Here is a 20,127-nt window from a genome sequence, read left to right as displayed (position 1 = left end):
AAAAAAAAAAAAAAAAAAAATGGCAGTGCTGCACTGTGTTAGTTCTAATGTAACTCTAGGAAAAGCCCACCTTCAATTGGACACCTGTTATGAGCTAGGTGTGGGGCCTCCCCTCGCTTCATCCATCCACTTACAGATGGGGAAACCAAGGCCCAGAGAACTTACGTTTCTTGTTCTGGAATGAGTGTCTAGACAGTGGTTGAGCAGAAAGCTGATTGCCATTCTTTCTGGCCCCAGAACCCACAGCTCAGTTTATAGTAATGAGCTTGCTAAAGACTATTTCAGGGAACCAGCTAGTCATTTTACTTGTGTTCCTAATCGCACACGCTCTGCAGAGAGACCCAGGGGATGGTGGTCGTAGCTTCCTGAGCGAACCGACTGACTAGATATTTGATCAGTCGCCCAAGCCAATAATATTTTTTTTTTTGCAGAAGTGTGACTTGGATAGACGACAACATAACTTTTTTCTTCCTTTCATTAGGATGGCAAATTTGAGTTACATCAAAAACTTCAGGTTTAGCAGCTCGGCAAAGGATGAACTGGGATACTGCCTGACCTCATTCGAAGCTGCCATCGAATATATTCGGCAAGGAAGCCTCTCTGCTAAACCCCCTGTAAGATCTCACCCCTGCCCTGGCCTTCCTTTGTGGGCATCATGGTTCCCTTGATGGGGTGCTGGGGTTGGTATGTGGGCAGAGGGATTCTTAAATTGCCTCCCAGGAGTGGAGCCTCAGCTGTTTGAGGGCTGTGAGTCTTGAAAATCACTCAGTGAAGAGAACACCAAGCCCCCAATTGGTGGTAAAAGTTGGTGGGTTATCATTGGGATTTACATTGTTAATATCCTACTTTAGTCCCCATCCTCTCCAAAGACATGTGGGTGCAAAGCGAAGCCAGAAGTATGGAATTTGGATTTCTTGACCTTGATAGCCAAGAATTGATGTCACGGGATCCCTGGACTGTCACTTTTCCAGCCGGAAACCTCTGTGGCTGGTGGCTCCTTTGCCTGAGTTTTGTTTGGGCCTGCCGGACTCATTTCACCCTCTTGGCCTGGCAGGCTGCGCGCGGCTTGCACTACTGGCCTGGATCCCACGCCTGCCAAGGGCGAGCCAGGTGTGGAGTGGCGAGGGGTATGTGAGCAAGTGCAGGGTCTTGCCACTGCACACAACCAGGTGTGACGACTGAGGTGGGGTGGGCAGCTCCAAGTTGCTTGTACAGGGTCCTGCTCCATGCAAGGCTGCAGCTGGAGCAGACATACTGTAGGCTGCTTCCACAGTGGGCACTGGGGAACACAGTGGCACCTGGAAGCTTGGAGACACCAGGAACTGCAGAGCCCCAAAGAGGGTGTCATAGCCCTGGCTCAGGGAACTCCTAGGTTGGGATCCCTGAAGGGCCAGAGCTCTTCTCTCCTCTCGTCACCTGCAATGTAGTGAGTCGGGAGCATGTTTTAGCTCTGTTTATGTTACACCTCTTTCAGTCCTGCCATTCGGTGGGTCCTGAGTTCTTGTCCCATGTCCAGGAAGAATGAGGTACGTAGACTAGTGGAGGGTGAGCAAGGCAGAGAGGAGCTTCACTGAACGGCAGAATAGCTCTCAGGAGACCCACAGTGGGCAGCTTCTTTCCGCAGGCAGGTTGTCCTGACGAGTCAAAGAGGCCTGACGTAGGTAGCTCCTTCCTGCAGTTGGTAGTCCCGACATCTGTCTGATTCTGGCTGAGTCCGGGGTTTTTTATGGCTCAGAAGGGAGGGAGTATGTGCTGATTGGTCCATGGGTGGGTCTGGAGAAAGCACCATGAGTTCTCACTCTGGGCGGTGGACTCCACTTGGAACTGACAGCCTGGCCCCCAGGCTTCAGGCTGTCCCTGTCTTAAAGGTGGGGCTTCACTGGGGACCTGCCCCTTTCCGCCCAGGAGCCTGTCTGCCTTCTGCCACCATCAGCATGCTGGCCAGTGCACCCAGGCTGTTTGTGCCAAGGGGCATCTGCAGGCCTGCACCGAGCTGCCCTCAGCCCCTACCTCGGCTACTCTCCCATGCTCATCAGCGCCCAAAATCTTGGAGGGGTCTGAGGCATCATGAGGCTGGCGTGTCAGCGTCACCCCAAGCATGTGCACACCTGGCTGGGTTGCAACAGTACCCGGGCTTGGCCTCAGCTTTCCTCCGAAATTGAAGTTGGTGCCAGGAGTGGGGAGGAGCGGGAGCAGGCACTTACGAGCCTGTGGGGGCAGGGGTGCTTCCTGGGCCCGAGAGCGCAGAGTTGCCTGGATCCAGAGCTGCTGCTGGGTGGCTGCAGCTGCGCCTGGGAGTGCAGGGCTCCTACCCTGCCAACTCAGTAGCCTGTTCCTGGCTCCTGTTGGCCCTGCAGAGTGCACAACCCTGGCCACGCCTCCTCCGCTGCAGCTTGAGTCTTTGCAGCAGCTGCTCCCGATGGGCCGCCACTGCCATCTGTGAGACCATTAATGTGTGCAATTTGAGGACTCAGTGGCCTTGCCATTGTTTCCTTGGTTGTTATTGAGCATTGGCTGGAGTCGGTGGGGATGTGAGATTATATTTCTACGTGACTCATGAGAATCTTGAACCATAGTTGTCCTGCTGGCCTGTTTTACTACATACCAGTGAGTAAAACATGATCATACAGAAATCACAAAGTTGAAATCAATAAAATGAAAAGATCTCTGTATTACAAGGTGAGAGTGCCAAGGATTGAATGTTCATCTTTGTCAGACTTTGATGTAGAATCTCCCAAAATAATGATGAGCTAAAGTGTCTGGGAGACAGCATCAGCCTGTCCAGGCGCCCTCAGGTGCAGGCAGTTCCACCACATTCATTCATTATTAACATGTTCTTGCATTTTCAGTCTTTTTCCTACCCATGTATATTTTACATAATTGAAATTATGTTGTGTGCTGGGCTGGGCACAGTGGCTCACGCCTGTAATCCCAGCACTTTGGGAGGCCAAGGCAGGTGGATCATCTGAGGTCAGCAGTTCGAGACCAGCCTGGCCAACATGGTGAAAGCCTGTCTCTACTAAAAATACAAGAATTAGCCGGGCGTGGTGGCAGGAGAATTGCTGTAATCCGGGAGGCAGAGGTTGCCGTGAGCTGAGGTTACGCCACTGCACTCTAGCCTGAGCGACACAGCAAGACTCTGTCTCAAATATATATATAGAGAGAGAGAGAGAGAGAGGGAGAAAGTACTGTTTTTTTCCCAAAAGAATAGCTTAATTTTTTCCTAATTAGAAGACTAATATTTGCTTACAAATAATATTTGCAGTCTATAAAATGGCAGTGAAGACAACAAAAACTTCCCATAAACTTACTAGCCAGGGGTGACACTTATTAATATTTTAGTATTTGTCTTTTTTTCTGTACATACACAATTGTATCTCTCTTTTTTTTTTTTGATGCATGTGAGCCAGCATTTTATTCGTTCATTTCTTGTATGTGACGCACTCGATGACATCCTTGGCCCGAGATTCTTTGCCATAGTCCTTAACTGCTACATAGTTGCAGCTAGCCCCTTCATGGGGTTTCCCCTCTCTGTCAATTTTACAGAGGCCTTACCCATTCCCTTTGTTTCTCATTGTCATCAATCTTAATTAGTTTGACCTGGTGTTCAGCACCTAGGGTCTCCCCAGTGTGGCATCTGCAGGCTCATCACAGTTGGATGCAAGCACACCAAGATGGGCTTAGCACTCGTCTGAGGCTTTGGCAGCTTGGGGAATTCCATGTGCTAGGCCACCGTGGATGAAGGAGTCCTTCAGGACCCCTTATAAATCAGTGTTAACGTCCATTACACCGCCAGCAGCAATGTCTTCCTTGGCCACGGCAGGGGGTCATGGGTGCAGTAGTGCGTCATGGGTGCAGCTGTGCAATGTCTTCCTCAGCTACGGTTGTGGGTCACGGGTGCAGCAGTGCAAGACCTTCCTCAGCCATGGCAGTGGGTCACGGGTGCAGCAGTACAATGCCTTCCTTGGCTATGGCGGTGGGTCACGGGTGCAGCAGTACAATGCCTTCCTTGGCTATGGCGGTGGGTCACGGGTGCAGCTGAATCTTGAACACACCTGAGCCTCTGCCTCCACATGACTTGGCGGTAGCAAGGAATGAATGCAGTTATCTTTTTAACCAAAATTTTAGATCATGATCTCGCTGTATTCGTTGACGGTATTCAGGTACTTGATGAAGAATTAATCTCTGCTCTTCTCTGAAGTCTGATTTAATTCCCCCACTCGGCTGCCAGTGAAATTGGGGGTCATCCATCGCATCTCAGATGTGGCTGGCTGTGGCTCTTCTGAAAAGTTACTTTCTTCTGCCGTGTTTCCATATTTAGGGGGAAATCAGCAAGATTCTAGAGTATGTATGTGGGCTGGGTGCAGTGGCTCATGCCTATAATCCCAGCACTCTGGGAGGCTGAGGCGGGTGGATCACCCAAGGCCAGGAGTTGGAGAGCAGTGTGGGTAACATAGTGAGACCTTGTCTCTACAAATAAATAAATAATAAGAATGTGTGTGTGTGTGCTCTTGTGTCTCTACCTATGTGTGTGTGCAGCATCAGAATTTCTGTTCATTTCCATGGCTGGGGAGTAAGAGTTGTGAATTTGACTTGTTTTCTATGAGGCCCTGGGAACCTGTGTTTCTCTCACCGTGCCTGCAGTGGTTTCTGCCCTGCCCTCTGGTTCTTGCGCTCTGATTGGTCTGAGAGTTCGCTCCCTGGCCGGCTTTCCTGCCCTGCAGAGGAATCACTCCGCTGTGCCTTGCTGGGCCCGCGGTGTCTCTGGTCACCTGGAAAGAGGTGTCCACCTCTCGAAGATGCTCCCATCCCCTTGCTGCCCCGTAGCGTGGCTGTCTTCTACTTTCTCATTTTCTGTGGAGGCCTTTGCCAGGTTGTAAGGAGGTGGCTGACCAAACAGTATCCGTTGGCTTCTCACACCTCCTTTTATTTCAGAAAATATTGCAGGCACATTGGGAGTAGTATTTGAGAGGTTGCTTCTCTCGTGCTGGTGTTGGTTTGAGGGTTTGAGTCCAGTCTTTCTTTTTTTTTTTTTTTTTTGAGACTGAGTCTCGCTCTGTCACCCAGACCGGAGTGCAATCTCGGCTTAATGCAACCTCCACCTCCTGGGTTCAAGCGATTCTCCTGCTCAGCCTCCCAAGTACCTGGGACTACAGGCATGCACCACTACGCCCGGCTAATTTTTGTATTTTTGTGGAGATGGGATTTCACCATGTTGGCTGGGCTCGTCTTCAATCCCTGACCTCAAGTGGTCCACCTGCCTCAGCCTCCCAAAGTGCTGGGATTACAGGTACCAGCCACTGCCCCCAGCCTGAGTCCACTCCTTCTATAGGCTCAGATGTCTTGGGTGTGTCTGTTTGTCTCTGCATCTGGGGTGTAAGGATGCCCCTAAGGATAGTGTTTAGTTTGGATGGGCAAGGGAGGGTCACAGCCCAAGGCACCCCTCTTGTTGTCAGGGTATTGGACCCTGGTTCTGCCCTCCTGGATGGAGTATGGTTGGTTCTGGTGAAACCTTGAGACAGGTATGCATCATCCTCATGGCTGGCTGTGAAGCCCACCCTGCAGGTATTGAGAGATGCTCGTATATTTACTGTGGCCTGTAATTGACGGAGCAGGCGTCGTGGCTTCTTTGTTGTTGTGATTCTGTCTGTATTATGGCCTCTGTCTTAGCTGCTCACTGGTTTAAGTAATGAAGCTCCCTTTAGGAATGTAGAGAGTCATTGCTATGTATTGATGGTGTTTCCTAGGGAAAAATCCCAAGTGTATCTCCTCACAGCAGAAGAGGTTTCTGAAAAGTATTAAGGACTAAATATGAGGACATCGAGTTAGATTTTACTATTGATTTTAGATAATGTAGTTTCACGGAAATTTTCTCTGCAAGATATACTTGAGGTGACCATAAGCATTTTATTTTTCTTAGAGACAGGATCTCGCTCTGTCACCCAGGGTGGAGTGCAGTGGTGTGATCCTAGCTCACTGCAGCTTCCAACTCCTGCGCTCAAAGGGATCCTCCCGCCTCAGCTTCCTGGGTAGCTGGGACTACAGGTGTGCGTCACCACACCCGGCTAATTTTTTAATTCTTAAATTTTTTGTAGAGATGAGGTCTCGCTATTTTGCCCAGGCTGGGCTTGAACTCCTGGGCTCATGTGATCCTCCCACCTCAGCTTCCCAAAGTGCTGGGATTACAGGCATGAGCCACCACACCTACTCAGCATTCTTTAAGCATGTTCATAAATGAAGACTTCAGCTTTCTGAAAATAAATTACTGGGATGACTCTAGAGTTACCTTTGTGAACGAAAAAAAGAGAGAACTTTGAAAGAATCTGAGTTGGGCCTGGTCACTCATGCCTGTAATCCCAGCACTTTGGGAGGCTGAGGCAGGAGGATCACCTGAGGCCAGGAGTTCGAGAGCAGCCTGAGCAACGTAGCGAGACCCCCATCTTTACAAAAAATTAGCCATGCATGGTGGCACACCTTTAGTCCCAGCTACTTGGGAAGCTAAGGTGGGAGGATCACTTGAGCCTGGTAGTTGAAGGCTGCAGTGAGCTATGATTGTACCACTGCAGTCCAGCTTGAGAGACAGAGCAAGACCCTGTCTCAAAAAAAAAAAAAAAAAAAAAAGATAAAAGACAAAAACAAGAAAGAACCTGTACCATTCTTGGCTGCAGCTTTGCATGCTTCTGGCCTTCCTTATATTACTGGGTTTCTCATAAAAAGGATTTACTCCTTTCTCTAGTAAGTCCTTGCTGATACCCCCTCTCTTCCAATAGCTCATTCTTCCCTGAAGATTCAGTCTTGGGAGACCTACCTCTCTTCATCACTGCTGTCTAAATTGTTAACCAGAGTTGCGGCAAGAGTGCTGGATTTACGCGGATAACAATGTGTGATGTTTCTCTGACCCTAAGCTGCTCAGCTGTGAATTGCGGTGTAAAGCGGATTGTTAGAGCTTTATATAGCACACAGCAGCTGGGGGCAGAAGTGCCTCTCACAGGTGCTGGTATTCATTTGCTAAGTTAACCCTCCTGGAGGACTGCTGGGAGGACCCTGCTTGGCAGCCCACCCCAGGAATGGCCTATCCCTAGAGGTGCTGTCGGCTCTATCTTTAGGTGGACCTCCAAGTCAAAACTTAGAGGACTGTAAAGAGACATCCTTATTCCACAAATTTTTCAGGGTTTGGGGGTCTTCTGGCAGCCGCTGGCTGGCAAAAACTCCCTTTAATTCCCACCAAGACCCTTTTTCAGGAAGCGAATTTGTTATTACACGGTTTGGTTGCAGGTGCTCAAGGAAGCATTCAACAGTCTTGCAAGAAATGAGTTAATAAAGTATTATGAAAAGTATCTAGAGTTTTGCCTTTTTTTTTTTTTTTTGAGATGGAGTCTTGCTCTGTCGCCCAGGCTGGAGTGTAGTGGCACAATCCTGGCTCACCGCAACCTCCACCTGCCGGGTTCAAGTGATTCTCCTGCCCCAGCCTCCTGAGTAGTTGGGATTACAGGCGCCCGCCACCACACCTGGCTAATTTTTGTATTTTTAGTAGAGAGGGGTTTCACCATGTTGGCCAGGCTGGTCTCAAACTCCTGACCTCAAGTGATCCACCCGTCTCGGCCCCCCAAAGTGCTGGGGTTACAGGCATGAGCCACCGTGCCTGGCCTATTTATTTATTTTTGAGATGGAGTCTCTCTCTCTCACCCAGGCTAGAGTGTAGTGGTGTGATCTCAGCTCACTGTAACCTCTGCCTCCTGGGTTCAAGTGATTCTTCTGCTTCAGCCTCCCAAGTAGCTGGGACTACAGGCATGTACCACCACGCCCTGCTAATTTTTTGTGTTTTTAGTAGAGATTGGTTTCACCATGTTGGCCAGGCTCGTATCGAACTCCTGACCTCAGGTGATCTGTTTACCTCAGCCTCCCAAAGTGCTGGGATTATAGGTGTGAGCCACTGTGCCTGGCCATGTGGCCATATTATTTAATAGGCATGTCCACAAAGCAAAACCCCTCTCTTTCCTGCTGGTTGACAGTGGAAAATCGAGACCAGCTTGTGAAATGGCTTTCCTGCCCAAAGGCCCCAGATAAGACAGCAGGGAATTGGGCTGTGCAGGCATTTGGTCAGAGGCTTGAGGGAGGGAGGGCAGGGCAATGTGAGTTTCCATCTGGAGGATGATGGTGTGTGTGTGCCGCATTCCACGCTGGAGATGGCACATTCCACATATACACGCAGTCAGGGTGCCGCCGCCATCCCCTTCCCCGCCAGGAAGCAACCGTCAAAACCTCCACTTCCAGGAAGCCCTTCTTTCCGCCTGACGTCAGCCCATCCTCCATCTCAGCGAGCAGGTCCCGTATGAGACGGGAGAGAGGCGCAGCCTATACTGCTCTGAAGAGACAGCCAGGGTTGTTGCTGAGGTGCTGGGTTTTGAAGGATCTGCACTGACGTCTTGTGGTGTGTTTGGTTTTTTCCCTGCAGGAGTCTGAGGGATTTGGAGACAGGCTGTTCCTTAAGCAGAGAATGAGCTTACTCTCTCAGATGACTTCGTCTCCTACCGACTGCCTGTTTAAGGTGAGATACCAAGACGTCTCTGTGGGTAAAGGTGGGTGAGGAACGCTGCATCTCTTGGCGTCTCTATAAAATCCATCAGGGTTGGCCAGGCATGGTGGCTCATGCCTGTAATCACAGCACTTTGGGAGGCTGAGGTGGGTGATCACCTGAGGTCTGGAGTTCAAGACCAAGTGTGGCCAACATGGTGAAACCCCCGCCTCTACTAAAAATACAAAAATTAGCTGGGTGTGGTGGTGCACGCCTGTAGTCTCACTGTTCGGGAGGCTGAGGCAGGAGAATCGTTTGAACCCAGAAGGTGGAGGTTGCAGTGAGCGGAGATCATGCCATTGCACTCTAGCCTGGGCAACAGAGAGACTGTCTCAAAAAAAAAAAAAAAAAAAGAAAACAAAATGATCAGTGTGGTGGTCTGCATAAACCCTGAAGTTCCATTCTGTGCTCAGAATGGGCAGTAGGAATGCTGAGGTTTTAAATTTGGGATCAAGGCCGGGTGGGGTGGCTTACTTCTGTAATCCCAGCACTTTAGGAGGCCGAAGTGGGAGGATCACTTGAGGCCAGAAGCCCGAGACCAGCCTGGGTAACATCATGAGTACCCGTCTATACAAAACAATACAAAAATTAGCCAGGTGTGGTGGCGGGCACCTGTAGTCCTAGCTGCTCAGGAGGCTGAGGTGGAAGGATCAGTTGAGGCCAGGAGTTGGAGGCTGCCGTGAGCTATGATTGTGCCGTTGCACTCCAGCCTGGGTGGCAGAGTGAGACCAGCATGTTTCCCCACCTCCCCTAGCGTGCTGTGCTGTAGCTGTGCTGGGCGGCACACTGTGGGCGCAGGCCAGGCCTCTTGCTTTCTCAGTTCCGTGGAATACCACTCATTCTTCCAGGCCAGCTCAGTGGCGCCTCCACTGGCAGCCCTGGCAGAGCTGATGCCTCCGCTGGGCTCGAGCCCATTCTCAGATGTTTGTGGGTGTGTGCACTGGCTTGGGAACACGGTGCCTGACTTCCTGGTGGTCTGGTCACCTGGCACATGGGGGCAGCTCCCTGCTCAGGCACTGGCCACAGGCAGGCCGCTGAGGTGACCACAGGGCAGTCCGTGAGCGCTGGGCTAGGGCAGAGCCCTCTGGGGGAAGCTGCTGTGCTTCCAGGTGACCTGGAGCCGGAGTGGGTCCCGGGGAATGAGCACGTCCAGGAAGCACAGGGTGAGCTCTGCAGGTTTGTGTGTTGATGGGGTTTCCTGCTTATTGCAGCTATTCTCTTTCCTTTGCAGATTGAGGCTCTATTAGAATAAAAGAGGATCCCCTAGTCCATAGCAAGTATACAAATAATAATAATAAATAAATAAAATACAAGATGAAGCTGGGCATGGTGTTGTGCACTTGTAGTCCCAGATATATGGGAGGCTAAGGTCGGAGGATCACTTGAGCCCGGGAGGTTGAGGCTGCAGTGAGCTCTGATCATGCCACTGCACTCCAGCCTGGGCAACATAGCAAGACCTTGTTTCTAAAAAAAATAAATAAATAAATTCTGTTATCACCCTGTAGGGATTCACTAAAAAAAAAAAAAAAAAAAAGAGACTACAAGAGGAACAGGACTGAGGCTTTTTCTAGTGAGGTGGCAAAATCCACACTGATGTTCAGAGATGTGTTGTCTGCCCGCTGTTCCTATTGCTTTATGAATTTTGTCATTTTTTTTGTTTGTTTGTTTGTTTTTATTTTTTGAGACAGTCTCGCTCTGTCACCCAGGCTGGAGTGCAATGGTGTGATCTTGGTTCACTGCAGCCTCCACCTCCCGGGTTCAAGTGATTCTCCTGCCTCAGCCTCCCGAGTCGCTGGGATTACAGGCATCCACCACCACGTCTGGCTAAGTTTTGTATTTTGAGTAGAGACAAGGTTTTAACATGTTGGCCAGGCTGGTCTTGAACTCCTGACCTCACATGAGCCGCCTGCCTTGGCCTCCCAAAGTGCTGGGATTATAGGCGTGAGCCACCGCTCCAGGCATGTTATTGTTTTTTTAATTATGGAAAACTGTTAACATTTCCAGAAAGAAAGAGAGTAGTAGAATGAGCAGGCCACCATTGTGCAGTTGTTCACCTCTCCTCACCTCCTTTCCCCACCACCAAGATGATTACGAAGGAAATGCCAGAGGGCAAATCATTTCATCCATAAACGCGTAGATGAGCATTTCTAAAAGGACTCTCAGCCAGGCTCGGTGGCTCACGCCTGTAATCCCAGCACTTCGGGAGGCTGAGATGGGTGGATCACTTGTGGTCAGGAGTTTAAGACCAGCCTGGCCGACATGGCAAAACCCCATGTCTCCTAAAAATACAAAAATTAGCCGGGCGTGGTGGCGGGTGCCTGTAATCCCAGCTACTCGGGAGGCTGAGGCAGGAAAATGGCGTGAACCCAGGAGGCAGAGGTTGTAGTGAGCTGAGATCATGCCACTGCACTCCAGCCTGGGCGACAGGATGAGACTCCATCTCAAAAAAAAAACCGAAAGGACTCTCAAAAAATTTACTCCTAATAATTGAGTAATTCCTGCATGTGGATAGCATCTTGGATGTCACTTTTCAGCACATTGCATCAGGTAACCAGAAAGAAGTGGAGAGACTTCTGAGCCAAGAGGACCACGATAAAGATGCTGTCCAAAAGATGTGTCACCCTCTCTGCTTCTGCGATGACTGTGAGAAACTCGTCTCTGGGTAAGAGGGTGCTGGTGGAGGCTCGGCGTGCCAGGAAGCAGGAGACAGAAGGCCTCCTGGACCTACCTTCTCCACTGTGTGCTGTGTGACTGCAGTTAAGGACTGTCCTCCCTGCCCCCCAGCTGCCTCTGCTGTACAGTGGAGATGATAACAGCTGCCCCTTTGGAGAATCAGATAGGTTAGAGGTTGTCAAAGCACTTGCCCCCTGGCGGGCTAGCTCCCAGGGTAGGCTGGTTATAGGGCCTGCCCCAGCCTCAGAAGGGGAGTTTTAGGATGGGAGGAATGTCAGTTTTTCCCAGTAACATTTTTGGTTTCCCATTATCCTTGTCAGGCTTTTTTGCTGGATGTGGAGGCCTAAAGGGTTGGTGGGGGAGAGACTCCAGGGCCAGGTGCCTCTGTTCTTCATGCTGGGTGAGCCCTGGGACAGTGCCGGAGACACACATCTCTTGGCATCCTGTGAGCCGTCTTCTGTCCATGGCACCTGCCTATCTACTTGGTCAGGGAGAGGCTTTGCTGTGCCATTCCCCTGTGTAGTTTTCTGCCTCTTTCTGTATTTTAGGAGGTTGAATGATCCTTCAGTTGTCACTCCATTCTCCAGAGACGACAGGGGGCACACCCCTCTCCATGTGGCTGCTCTCTGTGGTATGTGGTCCTGGGCTGGCCCCTAGGGGCTGTCACAGCAAAGGGATGGTGCCCAAGGTGACCTAGCAGAGAGGCCTGGCAGATGGGCTGGGGGTTGGCAGTTGGGGCTGCATCGTGGGTCCACCCTCCAAGGGCGGAAAGGAGAAGAGGAGCAAATGTTCCACAGGCCTTGACGGCCAGCCTGCTGCCTCCTGCGCTGGGTGAGCCCCCCTGCGTGGTTCCCACGGCATGGAAACACTGCTTAACGCTGCCCCAGGCTGGGGGCCCAGCAAGGGAAGGCTTGAATCTGAACTACAATAACGGTCTCAGAATCGTCAGCTTGCAATTCTTGTGGCCCTGCCTTTAAAAAATATTATTATTGTCTTTTAAAGTATACATTTGGCTGGGCATGGTGGCTCATGCCTGTAATCCCAGCACTTTGGGAGGCCGAGGTGGGCAGATCACTTGAGGTCAGACATTTGAGACCAATCTGGCCAACATGGAGAAACCCTGTCTCTACAAAATATACAAAAATTAGCCTGGCATGGTGGCTCATGCCCATGATTCCAGCTTCTTGGGAGGCTGAGTCAGAAGAATCGCTTGAACCTGGAAGGTGGAGGTTGCAGTGAGCTGAGATAGCACCACCGCACTCCAGCCTGGGTGGCTGAGCGAGACTCTGCCTCAACAAATAAATAAATAAATAAATAAATAAATAAATAAATAAATAAATAAATAAAATAAAGTGCACATTCAAGATAGAAAACATAAGGTCCTCCAGAGTCCCCAGCCATCCCTGTCTCCCAGAGGTCGTTGTGATTGGTGAGTGTCTGGGGTGTCTGCATGCTTGTGTGGATGCATAAAGTGTGCGGTGCTCTAGGGCTCATGATACTCTGTTGTGTGCTAGTTTTCTCTTGGCACTATGTAAGAATATGTTTACTTGTCAGTATTTTTTAGTGGCTGCATAATATTCCATCTTATGAACTGATCAGTCATGGAGCCTCTGGAAGTCTAGGGCTCTTTTCCATTATTTTTTATTGCTGAGAGGTGGGCTTTCGCTGGGTCCCCTCCAAGGCCCACCCCAACGTGTCCAGAGTCTGCAGAGCCTTACTTAATATTAGCTGTAGTTCCTCTCTAGCAGAAAAAGTATCTACCGTGTGTTTCATGCCCAGGACTAGGAGGGTGCAATAGTGTTGTGGTTTTATAGTTAAGGTGTGGAAGGCCTCTGTGCCTTCTCCATCGTGATGTCCTTCTGCTCTGCAGGGCAGGCATCCCTCATCGACCTCCTGGTTTCCAAGGGCGCCGTGGTAAATGCCACAGACTACCACGGGGCCACTCCGCTCCACCTGGCCTGTCAGAAGGGCTACCAGAGCGTGACGGTGAGCAGTGGTGCCTTTGTGACGGGCTGTCGCTTTGCTCCTGTGAGCTTGGTTCTGCGCGGTGACTGTACGGTCATGCTGGCTACCCTGCACCCCCGTCTCCTGGTGCTGTGCCCCCCTCGTTCCACACCAGCTCTGCTGCAGCAGTAGTCAGGGAGTACAAGGACTTTCTGGGTCTCTTGGACAAGATCGTTAGGTTTGGATTTGAAACTTCCTGGCCGGATGTAGTAGCTCACACCTGTAATCCCAGTGCTTTGGGAGCCCAAAGCAGGAGGATCGCTTGAGCCCAGGAGTTCAAGACCAGCCTGAGCAACCTAGGGAGACCCTGCCTCTACCAAAAAAAACATTTTTTTTTTAATTATTTGGGCATGATGGTGTGTGCCTATAGTCCCAGCAACTTGAGAGGCTGATGCAGGAGGTTTGCCAGAGCCCAGCAGGTCGAGGCTGTAGTGAGCAATGATCATGCCACTGCACTTCAGCCTGGGAGACAGAATGAGACCCTCTCTCTAAAAAGAAAAACTTCCTAGGCCGGGTGCGGTGGCTCACGCTTGTAATCCCAGCACTTTGGGAGGCTGAGGCGGGTGGATCACGAGGTCAGGAGATCGAGACCACGGTGAAACCCCGTCTCTACTAAAAATACAAAAAATTAGCCGGGCGTGGTGGCGGGTGCCTGTAGTCCCAGCTACTCGGAGAGGCTGAGGCAGGAGAATGGCATGAACCCGGGAGGCGGAGCTTGCAGTGAGCCGAGATTGCGCCACTACACTCCAGCCTGGGCGACAGACCGAGACTCCGTCTCAAAAAAAAAAAAAAAAAAAAAAAAAAAAGAAAAACTTCCTGATCATCTGGGGGAAGAAAAGGTGGGGCTTTAGACGTTTTTCTTCAGTCTCTAAACTGTCAGGAAGGATGGGTGTTGGTTTAATTTGAATAGTAGCATAAATAAGATTGAAGATGGAAGTAAATGACCTCCCCTGCTAAGACTGGAGACCGGGCCTCCCAGGGAGCCGGCTGTGCCCTGCTCATCGCTTTCCTTTATCTCCACAGCTGCTGCTGCTGCACTACAAAGCCAGCGCGGAAGTGCAGGACAACAACGGGAATACGCCACTCCACCTGGCCTGCACCTACGGCCACGAGGACGTGAGTGGCTCTTGCTGTTCCCGGGAGGGGGTGGGGGGCTGTGTTCACCCTTTCCCACTCGTAGAGAAGTCGGGATTTCTCATTAATGTATTTTGTGTCGATAATTATTGGAACATTGGGTGTGTAAATTTTTTTAATATGAAAGAATGTTAGGCCAGGCATGGTGGCTCACGCCTGTAATCCCAGCACTTTGGGAGGCTGAGGTGGGCAGAACATCTGAGATCAGGAGTGATGAACATCTGAGATCAACATGGTGAAACCCCGTCTCAACTAAAAATACAAAAATTAGCTGGGCGTGGTGGTGGGCACCTGTAATCCCAGCGACTCGGGAGTCTGAGGCTTGAGAATCAGTTGAACCTGGGAGGCGGAGGTTGCAGTGAGCCAAGATCGCATCATTGTACTCCATCCTGGGTGACAGTGAGACTCCATCTCAAAAAAAAAAGGAAAGAATGTTTAATATATTACAGATGCCATATTGAAGTAACAAAGTTTAAAACAAGCCACTCATTATCTTATCCTGAAGTCAAATCATTTTCATTTATCCTTGCTACCATCTGGTTCTTACTTGTGTACATATTCAGTTTTTACATTTCCTGTTTTTATTATTTACTTATTATTTATTTATTTTTGAGACAGGGACTCACTCTGGCACCCAGGCTGGAGTGCAGTGATGGGATCTTGGCTCACTGCAACCTCCTCCTTCCGAGTTCAAGCGATTCTCCCACCTTAGCCTCCCGAGTAGCTAGGATTACAGGTGTGTGCCACCACACCCAGCTAATTTTTGTATTTTTAGTAAAGTCGGGGTTTCACCATGTTGGCCAGGCTGGTCTGGATCTCCTGGCCCCAGGTGATCTGCCCACCTCAGTCTCCCAAAGTGCTAGGATTACAGGAGTGAGCCACCGCACCTGGCCTTTATTTTTTACTTTTTAAAATTAGAAAAACAAATTTTTTTTGAGACAAGGTCTTGTTCTGTTGCCCAGGCTGGAGTGCAGTGGCATGATTTTGGCTCACTGCAGCCTTAGCCTCCTGGTTCAAGCCATCCTCCCACCTCAGCTTCCCCTGGGACTAAAGGTACACACCACCACGCCTGGCTAATTTTTATATTTTTGTAGAGAAGGGGTTTCGCCATGTTGCCCAGGATGGTCTTACATTCCTGAACTCAAGTAATCCTCCCACCTCAGCCTTCCAAAGTTCTGGGAATACAGGCATGAGCCACCACTCCTGGTTCACTTTTATAATAATATCCAAGAATTGCATAATTTCCATTTTCACGTCCTGTTTCACCACTATGTGCTTATTTTTTCCTACCCACCCTCCCTCTGGCTTCTCTCCGTAGTGATATATGGATAGATTTACACACGTGTGTGGGGCTCAGGCCTGGCCAGGTGGTTGATGTATGAAGATGACACCATGCCCTGTATGCTTTTGTGCCACTTGCTTTCCTAACTCAGCTCTACATTACAGAAATTCTCTAGGTCAGTCCCTGTTGATCTAGCACATTCTGTTCTTTTTTTGTTTGTTTGTTTGTTTTTTGAGACGGAGTCTTGCTCTGTTGCCCAGGCTGGAGTGCAGTGGCGCGATCTCAGCTCACTGCAACCTCTGCCTCCCGGGTTCAAGCGATTCTCCTGCCTCAGCCTCCCAAGTAGCTCGGACTGCAAGCACATACCACCACACCCAGCTAATTTTTTTATTTTTAGTAGAGACGGGGTTTTACCGTGTTGACCAGGCTGGTCTTGAACTCCTGACCTCAATTGATCCGCCTGCCTCAGCCTCCCAAAGTGCTGGGATTACAGGCGTGAGCCATCATGCCTGGCCATCTAGCACATTCTTTAATAGCTGCAGTGATCTATTGTGTGTCGTGTCAGTGGTCTCCAAGACCACCCCTGGGCTCAGCCATTTGCTGGGAGGACTCACAGAACTCAGCATATAGTCACACTTGCAGCTGTGGTTTGTTACAGCAGAAGGACACAGAACAACATCAGCAAAGGGAACAAGCATGTGGTGGAGTCCAGAGGAGAGCAGGGGTGAGCTCTCTCTCTCTCTCGGCTGGGCACAGTGGCTGGCACCTGTAATCCCAGCACTTTGGGAGACCAAGGCCGGCAAATTGCCTGAGGTCAGGAGTTCAAGACCAGCCTGGCCAACATGGTGAAACCCCGTCTCTACCAAAAAAAATACAAAAATTAGCTGTGTGTGGTGGCACACACCTATAATCCCAGCTACTCAGGAGGTTGAGGTGGGAGAATCACTTGAACTCAGGAGGCGGAGGTTGCAATGAGCTGAGATTGTGCCGCTGTACTCCAGCCTAGGTGACAGAGCAAGACTGTGCCTCAAAAAAAAAAACAAAAAACCAGTTTCTTTTCATGGAGCCACACAGGATGGGCTCAGTTCTTCCAGCAGTGAGTTGGAGCAACACACAGGAAGTGTGGGCCACTCGGGAGGCTCATTAGGAACTCAGTCCCCAAGAGTTAATGAAGGCTAGTCCCATAAGCACATTGTGGACAGCGTGTACCAAAATGCCATACTCCCAGAAGAAACTCGGGCATTCAGCATAAACCACATTGTATAAAACAATTCAGACTCAGTGTGAGCCACCTAATCAGTTAGGGAATTTTGGGAACACTCCCCACATCCAGGCACCCGTAGAACGTTTCAGGCTGACAGGCAGTCTTGCAAGCAGGCCTCTCAGTGGTTAGCAGTCTCAGGCCTGCTGTGGTAACTCTGTTCTGTACATGGAGACATCACAGTTTTTGCAGCCACTTCTTATTGATTGGCAGTTTCATCCTTTTGAAAGCATGAGGTGTCCTGGCTGAGCACAGTGGCTCACATCTATAATTCCAGCACTGTGGGAGGCTGAGGTGGGAGGATTTTTTGAGCCCAGGAGTTTGAGGTCTGCCTGGGCAACAGAGCGAGACCCCGTCTCTACAAAAAAAAAAATAAATAAATAAAAAAAAAAACATCCAGGCATGGTGGTGCATGCTTGTAGTCCCAGCTGCTTGGGAGGCTGAGGCGGGAGGATCGCTTAAGCCCAGGAGTTCAAGGCTGCAGAGAGCTATTATTGCATCACTGCACTGCAGCCTGGATAACAGAGAGAGATCCTGTCTCAAAAAAAGAAAAAGAAAAAAAAAAAAAAGAATGAGAATGAGGTGTCCTGATCAGATACTGTGACACCTCTGAGTTCTGTCTGTTACTGCACATTTGCTTGGTGAGGAGGTTGAGGAGAGCACAGGCCTTGTCGAGGCTTGGTACATCCATGAGCGATGCCGTTTCCCCATCTCTTTGCAGTGTGTGAAGGCTCTGGTTTACTACGACGTGGAGTCGTGCAGACTTGACATTGGCAATGAGAAAGGAGACACCCCTCTACACATTGCTGCCCGCTGGGGCTACCAAGGCGTCATAGAGACATTGCTGCAGAACGGAGCGTCCACCGAGATCCAGAACAGACTGAAGGAGACGCCCCTCAAGTGTGCATTAAACTCAAAGGTAGCTCTTCCCATCTCTGAGGGGCAAGATGACTTTGAAAGAAGGTCGATGTCCGTAGCTTAGGTCTTGGCCTCCTAGACAAATTGTGCATTATTGCCTGAGGGCAGACTTGGCTTGCACCCTTTCTGCCGCATGTGGGACGTCATCATTAATGGGTTTTACTGATTTATGTTATTTTTGGTTTGAGTGGGCGTTTTTCTCAGGGTTGTTCCAGGAACTCCTGCAGGCAGAGTTTGTTCTGGCTGCTGAGTGCTATTGATTTATTGGCAAATGGAGGGGGTAGAAACGAGGCTCTGCAGGGGCAGGAACTGGGGAGGGAGCAGGATGTGTTGGAACTCTCTTTTCCCGGTGCTTCACCTTCATTGCCTAGAATCTTTGTTGAGACTCGGCCAGTTCTGGACATCATTGAGTATGGTTTCTTTCATACATAATTTGTTAATGAGCTCACCTTTTTCTGGTAGTAATTTCTGGAGACATAGTTTGGGGAGCATGTTGTGAAGTGCTCCTCTCTCGCAAGTCAGTGGGGCTTGGGGGTGGCTCACAGAGGCCAGTTCTCTGCACTCTCGTCTCCCGGCAGCAGAGCTGGTGAATGGCATCGTTAGAGAGGCGTGTGGCAGACTGACGAGGGCGAGCACAGGGCCCTGTGAAATGGAGACCCCAGCATGGGCATCCAGAATATCTGCAAGCTGAGGCTCCCCTGAGGGATTCTGTTCCAATCCAGGTCTCTAGGGGAGCCCCCTTTGTACAGGCCTGACTTTCTGCCTTTTTACAAAAATATTTAATTTTTTTTGTTGTTTTGAGATGGAGTCTCGCTCTGTTGCCCAGGCTGGAGTGCAGTGGCACAGTCTCGGCTCACTGCAACTTCCACCTCCTAGGTTCAGGTGATTCTCCTGCCTCAGCCTCCCAAGTACCCGGGATTACAGGCGCCCGCCACCACACCTGGTTAATTTTTTGTATTTTTAGTAGAGATGGGGTTTCACCATGTTGGCTAGGCTGGTCTTGAACTCCTGACTTCAGGTGATCCACCCACCTTGGCCTCCCAAAGTGCTGGGATTACAGGTGTGAGTCATTGCGCCCAGCCCCAAAATATATGATTTTATAAAAGTAATAGAGATGCGATCTTAGTGTGTTGCCCAGGCTTGTCTTAAATTCCTGGCCTCAAGTGATCCTCTCGCCTTTGCCACCCAAGGTGCTGGCATTACAGGCGTGAGCCACTGTGCCTGGCCAGCTTTCTGCCTTTTGATGTTTTACTGGCTCCCTTTTATAATTTCTAGCTCTTCTAGGTTGTTCTTTCAGTTTGTTTACATCTTATTCTGGGAGTAGCACAGTTTGAATTTGTTTTTATTTTTGTTTTCTCTAAACCTCTTTATTGAGGTGTGATTGGCATACAGAAAGCTGTGTGTAGTCAGTGTATACAACTTGATGAGTTTAGAGATGAGTGGACATCCATGAAACCATTACCACCATCTACGCCATAAACATATCCATCACCTCCAAAAGTTTACTTCTGTTCTCTTTTTTTTTTTTGAGACAAGGTTTGGCTGTATTGCCCAAACTGGAGTACAGTGGTGCGATCTCAGCTTACTGCAACCTCTGCATCCTGGGCTCAAGCCATCCTCCCACCTCAGCTCTTGAGTAGCTGGGACTACAGGTATGCGCCACCACACCCAGCTAATTTTTGTATTTTTTATACAGATGGAGTTTCACCATGTTGGCCAGGCTGGTCTCAAACTCCTGACCTCAAGTGATCTGCCCGCCTTGGCCTCCTAAAGTTCTGGGATTATAGGTGTGGGCCACCGCCCCTGCTTTCATCTTTCTTTTTTATTGTTTTTTTTTTTTTTTGAGATGGAGTCTCGCTCTGTCGCCCAGGCTGGAGTGCAGTGGCATGATCTTGGCTCACTGCAACCTCCGCCTCCCAGGTTCAAGCGATTCTCCTGTCTCAGCCTCCCTTGTAGCTGGGAGGTATAGGTGTGCATCACCAAGCCCAGCTACTTTTTTTTTTATATTTTTAGTAGAGATGGGGTTTCATCATGTTGGCCAGGCTGGTCTTGAACTCCTGACCTCAAGTGATCTGCCCGCCTCGGCCTCCCAAAGTTCTGGGATTACAGGTATGGGTCATCTCGCCCGGCTTCCCTCTTTTTTTTTTTTTTAAATTATTTTTTTCATGTGTGGCAGGGACACAGCGTAAGATCTACAGTAAAGCACAGTTTGTGAAGGGTTAGATCCCTGTTTCTGGCTTCAGGGGTCTCCAGCTATACCCCCGAATACTGCAAAGGTTG

General features: G+C 49.8%; 1 protein-coding gene across 3 annotated transcripts in view; it reads left to right on the top strand.

Annotated features, from left to right (window-relative positions):
- Nucleotides 1–20,127, top strand: part of ANKRD27 (ankyrin repeat domain 27) — an 80,991-nt gene that overhangs the window by 36,285 nt on the left and 24,579 nt on the right. For all 3 annotated transcript variants that reach the window (XM_032170365.2, XM_032170369.2, XM_032170366.2), the window contains 7 exons: nucleotides 482–614; nucleotides 8,456–8,548; nucleotides 11,110–11,237; nucleotides 11,797–11,879; nucleotides 13,119–13,234; nucleotides 14,276–14,368; nucleotides 17,651–17,848. In XM_032170365.2, coding sequence (XP_032026256.1) covers nucleotides 482–614; nucleotides 8,456–8,548; nucleotides 11,110–11,237; nucleotides 11,797–11,879; nucleotides 13,119–13,234; nucleotides 14,276–14,368; nucleotides 17,651–17,848 — 844 coding nt within the window. The remainder of the gene's footprint in view (nucleotides 1–481; nucleotides 615–8,455; nucleotides 8,549–11,109; nucleotides 11,238–11,796; nucleotides 11,880–13,118; nucleotides 13,235–14,275; nucleotides 14,369–17,650; nucleotides 17,849–20,127) is intronic.

The sequence above is a fragment of the Hylobates moloch genome, unplaced genomic scaffold, assembly GCF_009828535.3.
Source record: "Hylobates moloch isolate HMO894 unplaced genomic scaffold, HMol_V3 SCAFFOLD_12, whole genome shotgun sequence".
Taxonomy (NCBI): Eukaryota; Metazoa; Chordata; class Mammalia; order Primates; family Hylobatidae; genus Hylobates; species Hylobates moloch.
The sequence above is the reverse complement of the archived record's forward strand: the minus strand, read 5'-3'. Positions and strand labels throughout refer to the sequence as shown.